The 16426-nt window shown below is 46.0% G+C and overlaps 1 protein-coding gene across 1 annotated transcript in view; it reads right to left on the reverse strand.

The window, feature by feature from the left end:
* LOC138826172 (tolloid-like protein 2) overlaps window positions 1-16426 on the reverse strand; it is a 110566-nt gene that overhangs the window by 81393 nt on the left and 12747 nt on the right. The window contains exon 2 of the mRNA XM_070021315.1: window positions 7596-7706. Coding sequence (XP_069877416.1) covers window positions 7596-7706 — 111 coding nt within the window. The remainder of the gene's footprint in view (window positions 1-7595; window positions 7707-16426) is intronic.

Consider the following 16426-nt stretch of genomic DNA (forward strand, 5'->3'; position numbering starts at 1 on the left):
TCTACCTGGCATGCATTCACACACTCAGGACACCATTCCTTCTACAGTGTGTCCCAGAGAGCCACCCAGTGACCCATTTCCCACGTGGATATGTGTTAACAGCACCCTCACCCCAGCAAAAAAATTCATGAAATTGTGAAGCCATGTCTACACAGTTTGGGGACTGTCCCTGGGATAAGAGGCTGAGAAATCACATTCTGGCAATGGGGCTGCTTGAAACATCACATCTACAAGTTCTCTCAAGAGTCTCAAGCTAACATCATGACAAAGAACAGATATATTGGGTCTCTCTCTTTAAACCTCCAAGCCTTGAAAAACAGAGCCCTGGAATCAGAGCTCCCTGTTTGGAGCATTTACATGTAGATGTCTTCAGATGATTAGGTATTAATAGTCTTTGGTCTTTTCTGTAGTCTCAAACATGAGGGTCAAGCTGGCTTGAAAATAAGAATGAGATCTCTGAAGCCATTCTATTTGAAAGGGAACACAGAGACCAGGTGAGGTTACCCTGTACAACTGTTCAAAGCCGTAGTTAAGAGTAGGAAGAGGAAATCTAATAGCCAAAGAGGCTCATGACTCAGGGATGCTGCCATGAGAGAGGACATAAGCAATCCAAAGTTATGTCTTGGAGTCTTTCCTGCTCATTTTTTATTGTGAACCCAGATGACAAACTATTGGTGTTATGTAGATGCTCTGCACAGATGGCAGGAGTTGAGGAAGCAAGGATTTAGAGCAAGGTTGGCTTCTTAAATAGAGATGGACATGGCCCAGTAGCTTAGAATAGAAGAGGTGGGAAGCGTCAGCTTCCAACGGAGCCAATAAGTAATTAAAACTGTTTCCCCTTTCAGAGTCCTCATTATAGAGATCAAGAGATCAGATCCATTATCCAGAGATAACGGCAAGACAAGATTTCCTTTCTTGGTATGTTTTCAAAGATGAGAATGTGTGGTACTAGCTTCCTCAGCTCTTTTAGGGAAGACACAAACAAAAATCTAAAGCATCAGCTGCAGGGGCTCTGCACAGCTTGGTTGTTTAGAAGAGAGGTGTTTAAGAAGCCGGAAGTGGGGTGTCAGGCTATCCCAACCACACTGGAGAGGATCCCAGAAGGTTGGAAAGTGTGTGTGTGCCTGTGTGCATGTCCCTGTGTATCTCCTGCTAAGTACTTCCTTCACTACACAGCTAATCCGATTAGCAGCTTTAGGAAACTCTGCAATGTTCATTCAAGGGTCCCATTCACAGAGCAGCTTGGCCCATGCCTGCCCAGAGCCCCCATTCTTCTCTCAGTAAGGCAAGCAAAGCGCATACAGAAAGACTTTCTCTCTCTGAAGGGCATGCACTTGCTGCCTTACCCCACACACATTCAGTGCTGCCCCCTCATCAACCCCTTGGCAGCTCCAAGAGCAAAGGAAGGGACTCATGAGAAAATGGGGTAAGTTGAGCATGGTCGGCTCACACTGGTAATCCTAGCTACTCAGGAGGCTGAAATCTGAGGATCACAGTTTGAAGCCAGCCTGGGCAGGAAAGTGAAAGCAAGAAGTAGAGCTGTGACTCAAGTGATACACCACCAGCCTTGAGGGCAAATGGTAAGGGACAGCACCCAGGCTCTGAGTTCAAGCCCCAATAATCTGCAGCAGGAGGGAACAGTTAGGGGAGAGGGGAAAAGGGAGAGGAGAGAAGAAAAGAGAGGAGGAGAGAGAGATTGGGGCACAAAGGGCTATCTCCATCCCAAGTCCCAAATGACACTACTTTCCCCAGCTCTGTCAACCACAGCTGGCAGCTGGCTGAGGAAAGAGGTGTCACGAATACACCCTGTTGGAGAGCTGTGGATGAATCATCAGCTTCCTCTGGCCTTAATTACTTTGTCTGTAGAATGGGGACTTTGAGCAGAGACAGCAGCTGGAACAGAAGGCTGGAAGAAAGGAAGCAAAGGGTGTGGACAGACACGATGTCATCACCTTTGGCTGGACAGTAGAAGAGGGAAGGCAGTCTGTGGGCTGTGGACTAAGCAGGCAGGGCCTTGGGAGCCAGACTAAGGGATATTCTTGATAAGCAATGGGAGCTACTGAAAAGGGCAAAAGAAGAAAATTATTAGATTCCCAGGTCAGCCACACACATTACCACAAACTGGTTGGTATAAAACAACAAATCTCTTTATTTTGGAGGCTAAAAGTCTGAAATCAAGTTAGTGGAAGGGCTACAGACTCTGAATGACCTAGGGAAGAATCTACCTTTGCTTCTTCCTAGCTTTGGTAGCTCCTGACAGTCCTTGGTATCCTTGGCTTGCAGCTGCGTCCCTCCAATTTTCTCTCATCTTCACATGGCCTTCCCCTTTGTGTCTCTCTGTGTCCTCTCTTCTTATAAGGACTCTAGTCATTGGATTTTCCTAAATACTCTAGATCCTTAAGTATTGAGATTGGTAAAGACCCTGTCTTCAAAGGCTATAGTCTGAGGTTCCAGGAGATATGATTTGATAGAAATGCTATTCTACCCATTATAATGGTTGTAAAATTATCAGGAAGATCATCTGGGAGCAGGGAAACATAGGCTCTGGTTCCAATTCTGCAAGTGAGTGAATCTGGAATATGGACACCTCTAGGAAATGAGGCTGGCTGGCCATCCTGCACATCAAATGACGCCATTTCATTCCACAGCCAGGAAAGTACCTGTAGGTTCACAGGACAGACAGGATAGGAAGCTTGAGGATGGGAGGGGGGAACTCTACAGCTGACTAGGTCTCTCCCTCACGTTCCCTTTGCAAGGACTTCAGCCTTCTCTGCTGGATCTCCCATTCTAGCCTCCAAGGAAAGGATACAGAAGTGCTTACCACAGCTTGCAAATGAGATGATTCACATCTGAGAATGACTCTTGCACATATTCAGGTATAGGAAGAAAAGGTAAAGTGTGCTTCTCTTTTAGCTTATACTTGTTAAAAATCAAGAAGTTTAAAGGTCTGTGTACAAAGTTCTTTCCAGAACCATTAGTTCTTTTCATTTTTGTTTGTGTTTTTTTGCGGTATTGAGGCTTGAACTCAGTGCCTCCCCCTTGACAGGCAAGCACTCTACCACTTGGCCAATCCCCCAGCAGCATCAGATCTAACAAGAAAAACCAATAGAGAAAAAAGAAATACAGTTCATGTCCACATGCAAGGGCTTAGTTAAAGTGTGACAGTTATATACGGAGCACTACTGTTATTAAGATAATAAGACCATGATACACTGCATAAAAAATGTCCAGCAAAAGGATTACATGAAACTAAAAAGCTTTTGCACAGCAAAGGACATATTTACTAAAGTAGAAAGACAGCCAACAGACTGGGCTTAATATCCAAAATATACAAGGAACACAAGAAACTAACTCCCCTCAAATTAATAAACCCATCAATGAATGGGCAAAGGAGGTAAACAGAGACTTCTAAGAAGAGGTAAGAATGGCCAATAAACACATGAGGAAATGTTCAACATCTCCTCACCATAAAGGAAGTGCAAATCAAAACAACATAATGATTCCATTTCATCCCAGTAAGATGGGCCAACATGGAGAATTCAAACAATAACAAATGCTGGTGGGGATGCAGAGGAAAGGGAACCCTTTCCACTATTGGTGGAAATATAAACTAGTGAAACCACTCCGGAGGATGGTTTGGAGATTCCTCAAAAACCAAACTTAGAACTACTCTATGATCCACCCAAACCACTCTTGAGCATCTACCTAGAGCATTATAAGTCAATATACCATAAACACACTTGCACATCTATGTTCACTGTTGCAGAGTTATGGCAACAGCTCAGATGCCTGGTAATAGGTAAGTGGATGTGATACATACATACATATATACTATATATATGTATATATATGTGTGTATGTATACACACACAATGGACTTTGACTTATCCATTAGAAAGGATAATATGTCATTTACAGAGAAATGGATGGACTTAGAGCAAATCATGTGAAGTAAAGTAAGCAAGCTCAGACAAACAGCACATGTTTTCTCTCATATGTGGAAACTAGATCTAAAAAAACACTACTGGACATTATAACATATACGGGGATCAATGCATTTACACACAAAATGACTAAAGCAGGGTATATGAAGGGGAGGAATCCAAAGGCATAACTTCCCTGAACAAATAAAGTACTATTTATTAAAACAAATTCCAGGAAATGCAAACATGTTTTTGGGGGGCGGGAGAGAATTAAAAGAGAATAGGGTTGGAAGGAGGAAGGGTGAGAAAATGTAGTCAATTTTGTATTAATTACAAAAGTGAGCTATGTAACTTGTGAGTAGACATAGGAGGGGGGAAGTGGGGGAAAGGAAGAAAGAGGTGACATTGCTCAAGGAGCAGCATACTCATAATCTGACTTATCGGAATTGCAATCCAACTCCCCAATAATAACAAAAGAGATTTTTAAAAGATGTCCAGGATGAAACAGGGTGTAATATTAAGCAAAACATGATTGTAAAAATCTTTTTCATGTTTTTTAACAAAATAGATAGATAGGTGATAGATAATTGATGGGCGGAGATCTATCTGTATGTATGTATGTATGTGTGTGTGTATATGTATGTATATATTTGAATACACAGCCTAAACACATGAAGACAGGAAGGAATCCAGTACACAGATAATGCTAGGAATCCCCAGGGCTGAGTAATGGGGGATTTTTCTCTTTCCACTTTCTACAATTATGAGTCTTTAGCTTTTTCTGTGTTTTTTTTAACAAGCAGTATTAGTTTAATCATCAAAAATAATAAAAGAGATTCCCATTCTGAAAATAAAATAACAGTCTAGCTGGATGCAGAGTACTATTGACCTTCAGAGAGAAGCAATCAGGATAAAAATCATCTTGCTCTAAAAACACACTGGGGAAAAAAAAGCTTTTGGAGGTTGGGAAGGATGAAACACTGAGTATATGTTTTCCTATGGAGTCCTGATCTCCTCTTAGGTCCTGGGAGAAGGCTCCAAGGTGTGCAATCTCTGCCTACCTCCATCTTCTCTCTCTACTGATGTTGCCAATGTCTTCTGGGTTCAAGGTACTGGCCCACCTGTGGTGAGACCCAAGCTGAGTATGTAGCACAGAATACTACAAGTAGAGAAAGGAATCTGGCCCCACACAGCACCATGGGTAAATTTCATAGTCATGGAGCCAAGGGAAAACAGACAAACACCAAAGAGCATTCCATAGGATGCTGTTCCCACACGGATGGAGATCAGACTGTGGCTACTTTGAGGTAACCACTAACTAGGAGGATCAACAGGAATCTCTGGAGCCTGGGAGAATCTGGAATGTTCCATACCTTGGCCCAGGTGATGGTTACAAGGGTGTGTATGTATATAAGCATCTGTCACGCTGCATGTTTAAGATATGTAAAGTTCACTATGTTTGAATAATACTGTTTTTTAAAAGTGTCTAAAAGCCATTGTAAGCATTCAGGGTGCAGTGAAGGTGATCTTGTCTAGGCCTCTGGGAAGAGCTGAGGAAGACTGTGGTGAGAGAGCATGGTGGATTCATGAATAGATGCCTCCTTACCATGGTGCTCACTTAAGTGTGGTGACTTCATTTACAACTCAAATGTACGTTTCAAACCACACAGAAGAGACCTCAAAATTCTAAGAAATGCTAGTCATAAACCCAAATACCACAGGAGAAAAAGATCTGGTATACATAATGATTTCTAAACCTCCCTGCTAGGCACCAGGCACTGGCAAGGGCTCCCCCGACCTCCCACAACTGTAGTCTCTTATCCACCAACCCCCATAGGGATCTCTGAAGCCTGACCTCTCTAGCCGCAATCATTCCTCATAATGGACTACTCTGGGCACCTTCCTGTCTCTCATCTTCACATTCTTGCATGTCACCAACTGAGGGATGCGTGTCTAAGACCCCCTGCACCCCTGTCCCCCACTGCTCTCCACAAGCAGACAACCAGGAAGCCAGTACCCTAAGGCACTTAGTGAGTGGGTTATGCAAAGTGGTAGACTCCCAAGTTCAAGCTCAAAAAGTCACATTCCTATTCAGAAACCTTAGAAGTCTGAAGCCCCCAGGTAAAGCCCAAGGTCACTGGCTTGGTAGATAAACCAAGATAAGAGGCTGTCCCAGCCAGCCTCTCTACATATGTCCTGCCACAGCCCACCTCAAAAGGGCACCTTCCATGGGCCCACATTGTACTTCGGTTCCCTCACATATACCCTGCCTTTGCACCTGTTTTGCCTCCACTCAGAACTCCTACTCATCCTTCATGACACAGTGTGAGAATGCCCATTCACACAGTGCCAGGGCAGGCTTCACCATTTATTTCTCTCCTCCCGTCCATTCTGTATTCATTACACATTTGCCATAAGAGTGTCTCATTTCAATATGTGCCATTTCCTGAGATGTTACATGCCAGGCACTGGGCCAGCCTGCTTCCTTTGCAGTAATCCCCGGAACCTTGATGGAGTGAGTGTTGGTTTCATCCCCGTTTTGTAAATAGGAAAACTGAAACTAGGAGAAGAAGTTATTAGAGTTTGAACAGATCAAACCAGGCGGCTGGTGCAAAGGCCTCCTAGGAAATAAGGCCATCCTCTTTCCTCCTTCACTCAGTTGGCCCATGAAAAGTGCTCAAGATGCTTCAAAAGAAAGGAAGGGGGGCTAGGAAGGTGGCTCAGTGGTAGAGCGCTTGTCTTGCATGCCTGAGGCCCAGGGTTTGATTCCTCAGCACTACATAAGCAAAAAGAAAAAAGCCAGAAGTGGCGCTGTGGCTCAAGTAGTAGAGCGCTAGCCTTGAGCTGAAGAGCTGAGGGACAGCGCCCAGGCCCAGAGTTCAGGCCCCACGACCAGACCCTCCCCCCCAAAAAAAGAAAGGAAGGGATAGTGAAAAGAGGTCTGCAGGTACATGGGAACCTCAGTCACCAAATGACAAGCTGATGCCCATGTGAGGACATCAACTCCCGCAATCAGCAACTTGGACTGCTTCTGAGGATGACCACAAGGTCAGTGAACCCAGTGGACAGGGAGGGGGCCAGTCTCATGCCTGTTCATCTCAAGCAAGGGGAGGGGGAGACTAAGGGTTAGGAGTCTCTTGACTTGTGGACAAAATAAATGCATAAGAGCCCAAGAGACAAATACCTCCCCATAGGCGTCATTCACATTATTGTCAGCTCACTCAGAAATTCTTTCCAGTCTGCCATGAGCCTGACCCCAGGCCAAAGACTGAAAAACCAACCACTGGCTCCAGCCTGGACCCTGCATAAAGAGATAAGTGGAGATTTTTTTGGGGTGGGGGTGCATCGATCATGGCTTGAACTCTGGGCCTGGGCATGGTCCCTAAGCTCTTTTTGCTTAAGACTAGTGCTCTACCACTTTGAACCACAGAGCCACATCTGTTTTTCTGGTGGTTAATTGGAGTCTGGTGGTTAATAAGAGTCTCATGGACTTTCCAGCTCAGGCTGGCTTTGAACCAAGATCCTCAGATTTCAGACTTCTGATTAGGATTACAGATTTGTGCCACTAGCGCCCAGCTGGAGATTTTCTTCAAAGGATCAGCTGATTTGGACCTTCCCTACTGGAGCCCCTCATGGCTCCCATGCTGGTCATAAGAAGGGACCAGTACTTACCAGTGTTATGTCCCATTTCTTCTTCTGATAGCTTAGTCCAGTCTTGGGCCTTGTCAATGTGAAATAACTTCAGATCATCTTCATCCAAAGCAATGTCTCCCCAGAAGACAGCTAGGAAGAAAAAAAACATAAATGGGTCAACTATAGCTGGTGGTCCAGAAAAATAGATTTACTAATGTTCCACAGAGCACTGGGGATTGTGGAACAAACTAGAAAAGGTAGCTTTTCTCATCAAATTTCTCCCTGAGTCTAAGTGATGGGGCTGACAAAGAAGAATGATATTCTGGGCATCAAAGCCTTGGGGGTGGGAGGAGGGATGCACCAGGATGTGCTAGGCTTCAGCTGTTGGGGGAGGAGATACGGTTTTCCATGCTTTACAATTAGCAATGGATTTCACCTCTGCAACATTTCCTTTTTAGTTTCTCATCAACTCATATTAATCTCACTTGTATCCCACAGATGAGGAAACCAAGACTCAGAGAAGAAATGACTCACTCTAGGTATCCACTCAGGGTCTCAAAATCAGCAAGTGACAGAGTCAGAACCTCCAAACTAGGGCTCTCTCCAGGCTCCCAAGCTGCCCTCCAAGTTGTGCTGGATTCTAAATGCATTGAGGATAGACTTTATACACATACATACACACACACACACACACACACACACACACACACACACACACACACACACACACACACACACACACACACACACACACACACACACACACACACACACACACACACACACACACACACACACACACACACACCCCTATCTATCAAATCCCATTTCTCACTCTAAGGAGAGTATACAGCTAGGTAGGCTACTGGGTCAGACAGACTAGGTCTTGAGTTCTGCCTGTTCAACATTGAGCAAACAACTGAAGCTCTCTGAGACTTCCAAATGGGGATAAACAATCACTATCAACCTTGAGGGTTGTAAATGACAAGTGTGACAATATGAATGAGTGCCAGCACAGGGCTAGTACTCAGTGCTTAGCAAATATAACAGAAGATCTACATCCACCAGACATTGAGATCCTTGGCAATGGCCCAAGTGAGCAGTGATATTCAGCAAAACCAAGCAATGTCCTTGCAGGTGTGGCCTGTAAAAGCACTGACTTATACTACTGCTCATTTAGGCCTTTACCCATGGAAGCCACAAGGGGGAGTAGACCTAGTGCTGAGGGAGCACATGGGAGGGGGCAGGCAGTAGATCTGGTGGTGAACCACTGGATTCTGTGCCATAACCAGCCTGGTCTCCTCCCTGTGGTCCTCTTGATTAGACCTTCTGTCTTAAAGATTCCATACCAGGAACCCAGAATGCTCCTGGTTTATATTCTTCTCAAGACAAGACACAGCCCAAGAGGTGCCTATCCTATAATGACTCCTCAGAGTTGGCACTGTTCAGTCCCTAGATGTGACTGTTACCCCAAGACAGAGGTCCAGCATCAGAATGTCTCTAGAGGTCCTCCTCTACCTACCTAGACCCAGCCCACATTTCTAGTAGATAAACCAACACATCCTGTAGAGAGTCTGAGCGATTGGTTCAAGTTAGCATAGCAGGTCCCCGTCACAGCCAAGACTCAAGTGCAGGACAATTCCCACTGCACGGGCAATGAAAAGTCTGAAGGGGCAGTGCCTCATGTGTCTGGGAGGTAGGGAGAAAGCTCCCCACTGAAGAGGGAGAGACTTGACCATTCTCATTCTCAGTAAGACCAAGGCAACTGAATCCTACATCCCTGTCCCAGTGTTCTTCCTAACATGGTTTCTTCAAGGTGTTCATCCTCTCTCCCCAGCTCATTATAGTTGGCTTGATATTCAAAGACAAGAGCAGGATATTGAAGAGGGACATTTTATGTATGTATGTATGTATGTATGTATGTATTCATTTATTTATATATATATTTTGCCAGTCCTGGGGCTTGAACTCAGGGCCTAGGCACTGTCCCTGAGTTTCTTTTGCTCAAGGCCAGCACTCTTCCATTTGAGCCACAGAGCCACTTCCTGCTTTTTCTGTGTATGTGATACTGAGGAATCCAGGTACTGAGGCAACCACGCTACCGCTAAACCACATTCCCAGCCCAGAAGAGGGACATTCTAAAGACTGCCAATAACTTGGGAAATAGAAGTGTTGGGATCAATTAGTGATGGTTGTCCTGGGCAGAGAGGAGTATAACCCTCCTGGTATAGATTTTCATCTGTTTTCATCCTCAGGAAGGGAACTAGGGTAATAAGGCAGCAGAAATAAAATCAGAAATGTGATATAAAAGCAACTGCTTGGTAGTGGAGCTATGAAGCCATAGAGATTAACCTTGAGTGAAAAAGCTCAAGGACAGCACCTATGCCTTGAGTTCAAGCCCCACTACTGGCACACAAAATCAACTGCTTTACTAAAAGAAATCTAGTAAAATAAATTAGAGTAACTGCTTCTAAATTACTCAGAAAAAGTAACGATAAATAAGAAAAAATGGTGTGTAACACATTGTATTTGTGTGCAGCAGAAACTTTCTGCATCTTTCTCAGAGGTTCTCCATTTGGGCTTTTTAATAGAGTCCCTGCTAAATACATGTGGTCACTAAGAACTAGAAACATGGTTAGTGTGATGAAGCTAAAGTTTAAATTTTGTTTTTTATTGACTTGCCGCCAGTGGCTAATGGCTATAATATGAATATAAAATTGGAGAAAAGTGATGGAATAAGCTGTTATGTAGAGTATAACAATTATATTTAACAGAGCAGAAAAATCATATAGCTAGGGGACTTCTCTCAGAAACAAAGTGCTGAAGGGATGGGAAACCACCTGCTCCAGTAACACACAGGCTCCTTGCCTCTTCTAAGCCTCTCTCTCAGTACCTCCCCAGTGCCTCACCAGTACAAAAACATTTCAATTCTACCCCTTACTTTGCCTCCCTGGTTAAGAAATAGGAGCTTGGTGAGCAGAAGGGATGCATCCAGTCATGGGGCTGGAACCAGGGATGACTTCAACAAGGGAAACACTAGAATAACAAATGAGCAGAAGCTTGACAGATGGCTAACAGGAGGAAAGGCCATGTTGGCCAAGGGAAGAGCATATGCAAAGGCCCTGAAGTAAGAAAGAGTAGGCAGGAGTAAAAAGGGTCTGGTGTGTATGTGTGTGTGTTTGGGTGTGTGTGTGTTTGGGTGTGTGTGTGTGTGTGTGTGTGTGTGTGTGTGTGTGTGTGTGTGTGTGTGTGTGTGTGTGTGTGTTAGGGGCAGCTAAAGTGGAGGGACTCTGCCATGTTGGCTGCTGAAGATGGCCAGACAGGACTTGAGGCCTCAGGAACTTAGAAGCTGGGCAGGATGCTCAGACACAAAGAATAGAGTTTCTGAGCTGTCAGAACACCCAGCACAGATTTCCCAGGAGTCTCTGCACAATTTGCCATCCCTTCCATGTACATATCTCCCACCCCCAGCTCCCAGCACAGGGCCTGGGGCTGACTTCCAAAGTATTTTTGTAAATGATGGAGAGAGAGAGAATGGAAACTCCTTGCAGAGGTCCTAGAGGAGACAGGGTACAAACCTCCCATGGATTTAATGAAGTAAGAAAGGCACAGTGAAGCTAACCACCAGCCCAAGTGGGAAACCTAGGAAAAGGAGCAAGACTTGGACTCAGAACTTTTGGATCTAAACTCCAAGCCTGGAGCTCAGCCCACCTTCTAGAATTGGGATTACAGGTGGGATCTGCAGGAAGTGCTCTTTTTCTAGAACTACTATCCTGGTAAAGTCTGGGCAACCCAGCAGGCACTGAGACAGGACAGCCTGCAGGAGTGGCTCCGGAGGGTCCTTCATGATGCTCCCACTGGACACTCCGAGAGCCTCCAGGGAGCTGGTTAGCTGGCAGTGTGGGATGAAATCAGGCCCCTGACCCAGATCTGGCAGAACTGGGCTCTGGTCTTTCTGATATTGTTCTCCAGCTTCTGGACAACATGACCTAGAACAGCCCTCTGCCTTCCCAGTGTATCCTGGCCACATAGCCTACCCCAAGTCTCCTTCCAGAACCCACACGGAATCAATCACCTCACCTCCACCAGCCATTTCCTGATTCTTGTGGCTACACTTCTGGCTTGGGACTGCACTGAGGGCCAGTGGACGCTTTTCTTTATTCAGCTTCCCACCTAAGCATCCTGATCACAAATGTCCCCCAGTGAGGCTGCTGGGGAAGGGAGTTCCCTACTCCATGGTCTACACTGGAGCTGGATGTAGGCTGGACAGGTAACTTTCCCCTTCACCAGTACCATGAGACAGCTCAGTGTGACTGGAGGTGTGGTTCACAGACTACTTGTGGAAATCAGTGTTGATCTGAGCCAGATCTGCAGGTCTTCCCCACCCCCACCTCCCAACCCCCTGCTGCCGCCCTTCTCCAGTGAAGTCAGGATGCCTGGGCTACACACTTTAAATGCACATCCACGTCACCCCACCTGGACAGCACACTGGAGTTTAGGAACTAATGGAGCTGATGGTCTCTTGCAGTCCCTGATTTCCTTTAGACAAGCACTCACCATCTGCCTGGGCCTGCCATTTGTCCACCCACAAAATAAGCCAACTCTAAAAGCAAGGAAAGCCCTCGCTAATGTGCCATCAGATAGGCACCTAGGGACAAGCGTAGGTGATGGCAGGAACTAAATATGGAGCGTTCAAACCATTGGAATTCCTCTCAGGAAACAGGCAGAGGTGGTGGGGCGGAGGGGCCAGGGGTGGGGAGAATTACAGGGAAATCCTACCCAGAGATGCATCTTAGTTCCTTTCAAGTTCCAGCAAAGGGATTTAACAGGTTTAAGGCAGTTTCTGTGAATCTTTGTCAAGGGAGTGTATGTACAAACAAACAGGGAGGGTTTTTTTTTTTTTTTTGTAAAAAGTTAATCGGCTTAAGTGTGCAACTAAATAAGCAAAGCTTACATTAAAGTGACCCACAGAGAAAGGACCCCATGGAAGGAAAGTTCTAGGAAATACAATATGGCCTCTATGTTCTTTTGTAGTTCTGTGCTATAAATATTCATGGGACGGTGTTAATGGGGTCTACCGCTCTATGCAACCACAATAGTTTTTTTGTTTATTCTCAGGACCATGAACTTTGAAACCATGACCCTAAATTTCAGGAGTCTGCATTCAGGAGAGTTTGTGGAGCAGGAGGGGAGAGGTTGGCTTTTGGAGGACAGAGGAGAGGAAACAGGCTAGTGTGAATCATGCCTCCGGGATCTTGGGGTGGGGATTTAGTATGGGAAGGATCTGTTTAGTATGGGAAGCCTCCTGTCTCCAGGGTCCCCAGCTGCTCCTGGGGAAGTGGCCTTCTTGAGGGATGGATGGCTTAGTTACTCGAGCATATGGCAGAGAGGAGTGGGAAGTTGTAAATATTTTAATTGGATCAAACAGATTTGCTGCGAGTTTTATATTGAAGACTTACAAAAACAAGTTCAAATCAAGGAATTGGTAAGATGGTAAAAATTCAGGTCACTGAAGCAATGCCCTTGTTCTCCATATGAGGAAAATAGGCTGTAGGAAAGTCTTGCTTGTGCCTCCTCTGAACCCTCTCCTCCAGGATGAATATTTCTAATTAGTTCTAGCCCTCTTGTCCCATCAGTTCAATCAATACTGCCTCTGGCTCCATCTCAGCACAGTGCCTGCCACCCAGGGCCAGTCTGAATTCACAGAAATGGCACAAGTACCTATTTGCCATCCACATGCTACGTCATACCGGCAATGCTCATAGCCCATGACTTATTTGTTCCAGCTAAGGATGATCTAGTCAAAGCCATTTAAAAGTGTGAACTCATGGTTTTGAGCAAGCTCACTTAGAAACACCACAAGCAGGCCTTGAGTTGATAGGATTCTGGTACTAAAGGTCGATCAGGACCAAGGAGAGCACCCTACCTACACAGCCAGGTCCTACAGAGCCCTCAGAAAGCTGGTCTAGAGAATACTCAGCGCCCCACACCTCACTCCCCTCCTGCTTTGACTGTGAATAGGCCAGGAGGTTCGCTAGTACCTGAGCTGGTAGCCACCTACTTCAAGCCAGATATGATCTCCTTCCTCTCATCTTCATCTATAGATCACCAATACTTGCAGGGTGCTACCACAGCAGGGCATACTTGGCTCAACAAACTTAAATAAGAAATGCATGAGGGCTGGGAAGTTGGCTCAGTGGTAGAAGCGCTTGCCTTGCATGCCTGAGGCCCTGGGTTCGATTCCTCAGCACCACATAAGCAAAAGGAAAAAAGCCAGAAGTGGTGCTGTGGCTCAAGTGGTAGAGCGCTAGCCTTGAGCTGAAGAGCTGAGGGACAGCGCCCAGGCCCAGAGTTCAGGCCCCACGACCAGACACCCCCCCCCAAAAAAAAGAAAGAAAGAAATGCATGAGACTGGTGGTATTAGGCCAGCCATATCTGCCACTGGTCGGGGCAGGGAAGTACTTGTGTCCATATACCTGCCACTCACAAACTGTTAGAAAGATAACTAAACTTGCCGGGCGCTGGTGGCTCACGCCTGTAATCCTAGCTACTCAGGAGGCTGAGATCTGAGGATCACGGTTCAAAGCCAGACCGGGCAGGAGAGACCGTGAGACTCCTATCTCCAATAAACCACCAGAAAACCGGAAGTGGCGCTGTAGCTCAAGTGGTAGAGCGCTCGCCTTGAGCTGAAGAGCTGAGGGACAGCGCCCAGGCCCAGCGTTCAAGCCCCACGACCGACAAAAAAAAAAAAAAAAAAAAAAGAAAGATAACTAAACATATTTCATACACTATATAAATGAGTAGCTGGGGCCCAGCTTGAGCTATAATCCTGGTTATTCTTTGCATACTTATTCCCACTCTTTCTGCTCTGCTCTGTGCTCGGAGAGCTGCTCCTGTTGCCCTAGCTTCTCTGGCGACTGGTTATGTCCAATAGGTAGAGATGCAGGCAGACCTTGGAGAAGAGTTGAGTGAGATCCAGATGTTCCTCCTCTGCTCTAGGGCTGCAGGCATGGTGGTGGGCCTCCCTTCAGCTGGCCTCTCTCCCTGTAAGCAAGCCTCCCTCCAACCTGGTTCTAGCAGTAACCCTGCTTTGTCCCAGCTCCTCTGCCATGCAGAGAGCTGGATCGTCTCTGGGGATCTTTCCTCCCTTGCTTACTCCTTTCACCCTGCATCTTTAGTCCCATCATTAATGCCTCTTCAGCTGAAACATTTAGGGCAAGTTCTGCCTTTTGCTGGGCTCTTGCATGTATAACTGTTCTAAGAAACCCCATCCCCTATTTCCACAGGCAAATAGAGTGGGAAGGGGGATGACTCCTTTGGCCTAAAATGGCAAATTTTGGCAGCTTGATTCCAGAATATGCCTTTCTGCTCCCTCACACCTCTGTGTTCCCACAGCAAGCTCTGGGACTCTGCTCAGTCATGGTGACGAGGAGGCAGTGCATGTCCTAAAAGCCAAAAGCTTCTTGTATTCTAATTTTACATCTTATATGGCTGATTCCAGAACCCGGCACATCTCATAAGCCCTAATATCTCCACTGTGCAATGAGCTTTCATAGAGTAATAAATTACAAGTGCAATTGGGCATGACTCACGCTGACGATGAGACCACTAGAGACCCGAAATCGTGCACAAAGAGGAAATAGAGTAGGTGGAGAGCAGAGAAGGCCTGGGGTGTGCTGTGAGCCAGGTCCACCACTCTCCATCTGACCTGGGACCAGTTATGGCCCCTCTGGGCTTTGAGGTCTCATCAGAAACTTGAAAAACATAATGGCTATTCCTTCCAGCTCCAACTTTTCAACCACTTACATTATGTAGCTGATTAACTTCCAGGAAAAAGGTGGCTTGTTTTTATCACCTCGATTTTCTGCTTAAAGGTCCAACAGATGGTAGCCTATTGTGGTGGAGATTGCCAACTTCCCACAAGTTCTCTCATTCTCTTCTTCCACAAGAATAGAGCCTCTGTTCAGTTCTAGGTCCTCCAGAAGTACCATCTTGCAGACCCATGTCCATGTGACTAAGTTTGGCCCAATGAGATTATGTGTACAGGATAAATGGCAGCTCCAGGGAAGCCTCTCACATGTTGTGGTTTTTGCTTGTTTGTTTGTGGGGGTTTTTTTTGTCTCTTCTCCTCACTTTTCTTGGCTCCTTGAGAAAGCATCTTATGGAAGCCCATACTGATTTCTAACTCCCAATCCCTCTGCCTCAGCTTCCTGGGTGCTGGGATTACAGGTATGTGTCACCATACCTGGCTGTCCTTTGCTCATGTTGAGATCATGCTTGTGATGACATGATCATGTGAGTTCTGGATATCATCTTGGACCATGATGAGGCTACTCCTAGGGAGAATGAGTGACAAACTGGGAGGAGCCTCACCCTGGAGGTGAGGAAAAGAGAAAAGAAAGAACTGCCGCACTGGCCCTGGATTGCAGACTTCTAGACTCTGATGTGAGAATACAGACCTCCACTTAAGCCAACTCCTTAGCTACTGATATAAACTACCTTTCAGCCTCCAAGCCACCCTGTGTCCCCATGCTCTGATACTGGAGTTGGTCCCTGTAAACACTTCTCCCTTCTCACCTGGAGGGCATTGGAGGGCCCCTGCAAGAGGAAGGACAGTGGTCTCCTCTTTCTTGTGCTGAGTGGCTGCCAGCGGCACAGGAACCTTGGGTGCTTTGGTCCTTTCAGAGCTTTGCCAGTCTCACTGGCAGTTCTCCATAGCCAAGCCTTTCCCACAGTCCAGTGGGGATCCTCCTCCTGCTCTTCCTCCTCCTACATGGTCTCGCTAACCTTCACTTCAGTTCCCACAGTCAACTGTGGTCTGAAAACATTCACTGGAAAGTTCCAGGAAGAGACAATTCACACATTTCACT

This window comes from Dipodomys merriami, unplaced genomic scaffold (genome assembly GCF_024711535.1).
Source record: "Dipodomys merriami isolate MVZ:Mamm:240054 unplaced genomic scaffold, mDipMer1.0.p SCAF_14, whole genome shotgun sequence".
Classification (NCBI taxonomy): domain Eukaryota; kingdom Metazoa; phylum Chordata; class Mammalia; order Rodentia; family Heteromyidae; genus Dipodomys; species Dipodomys merriami.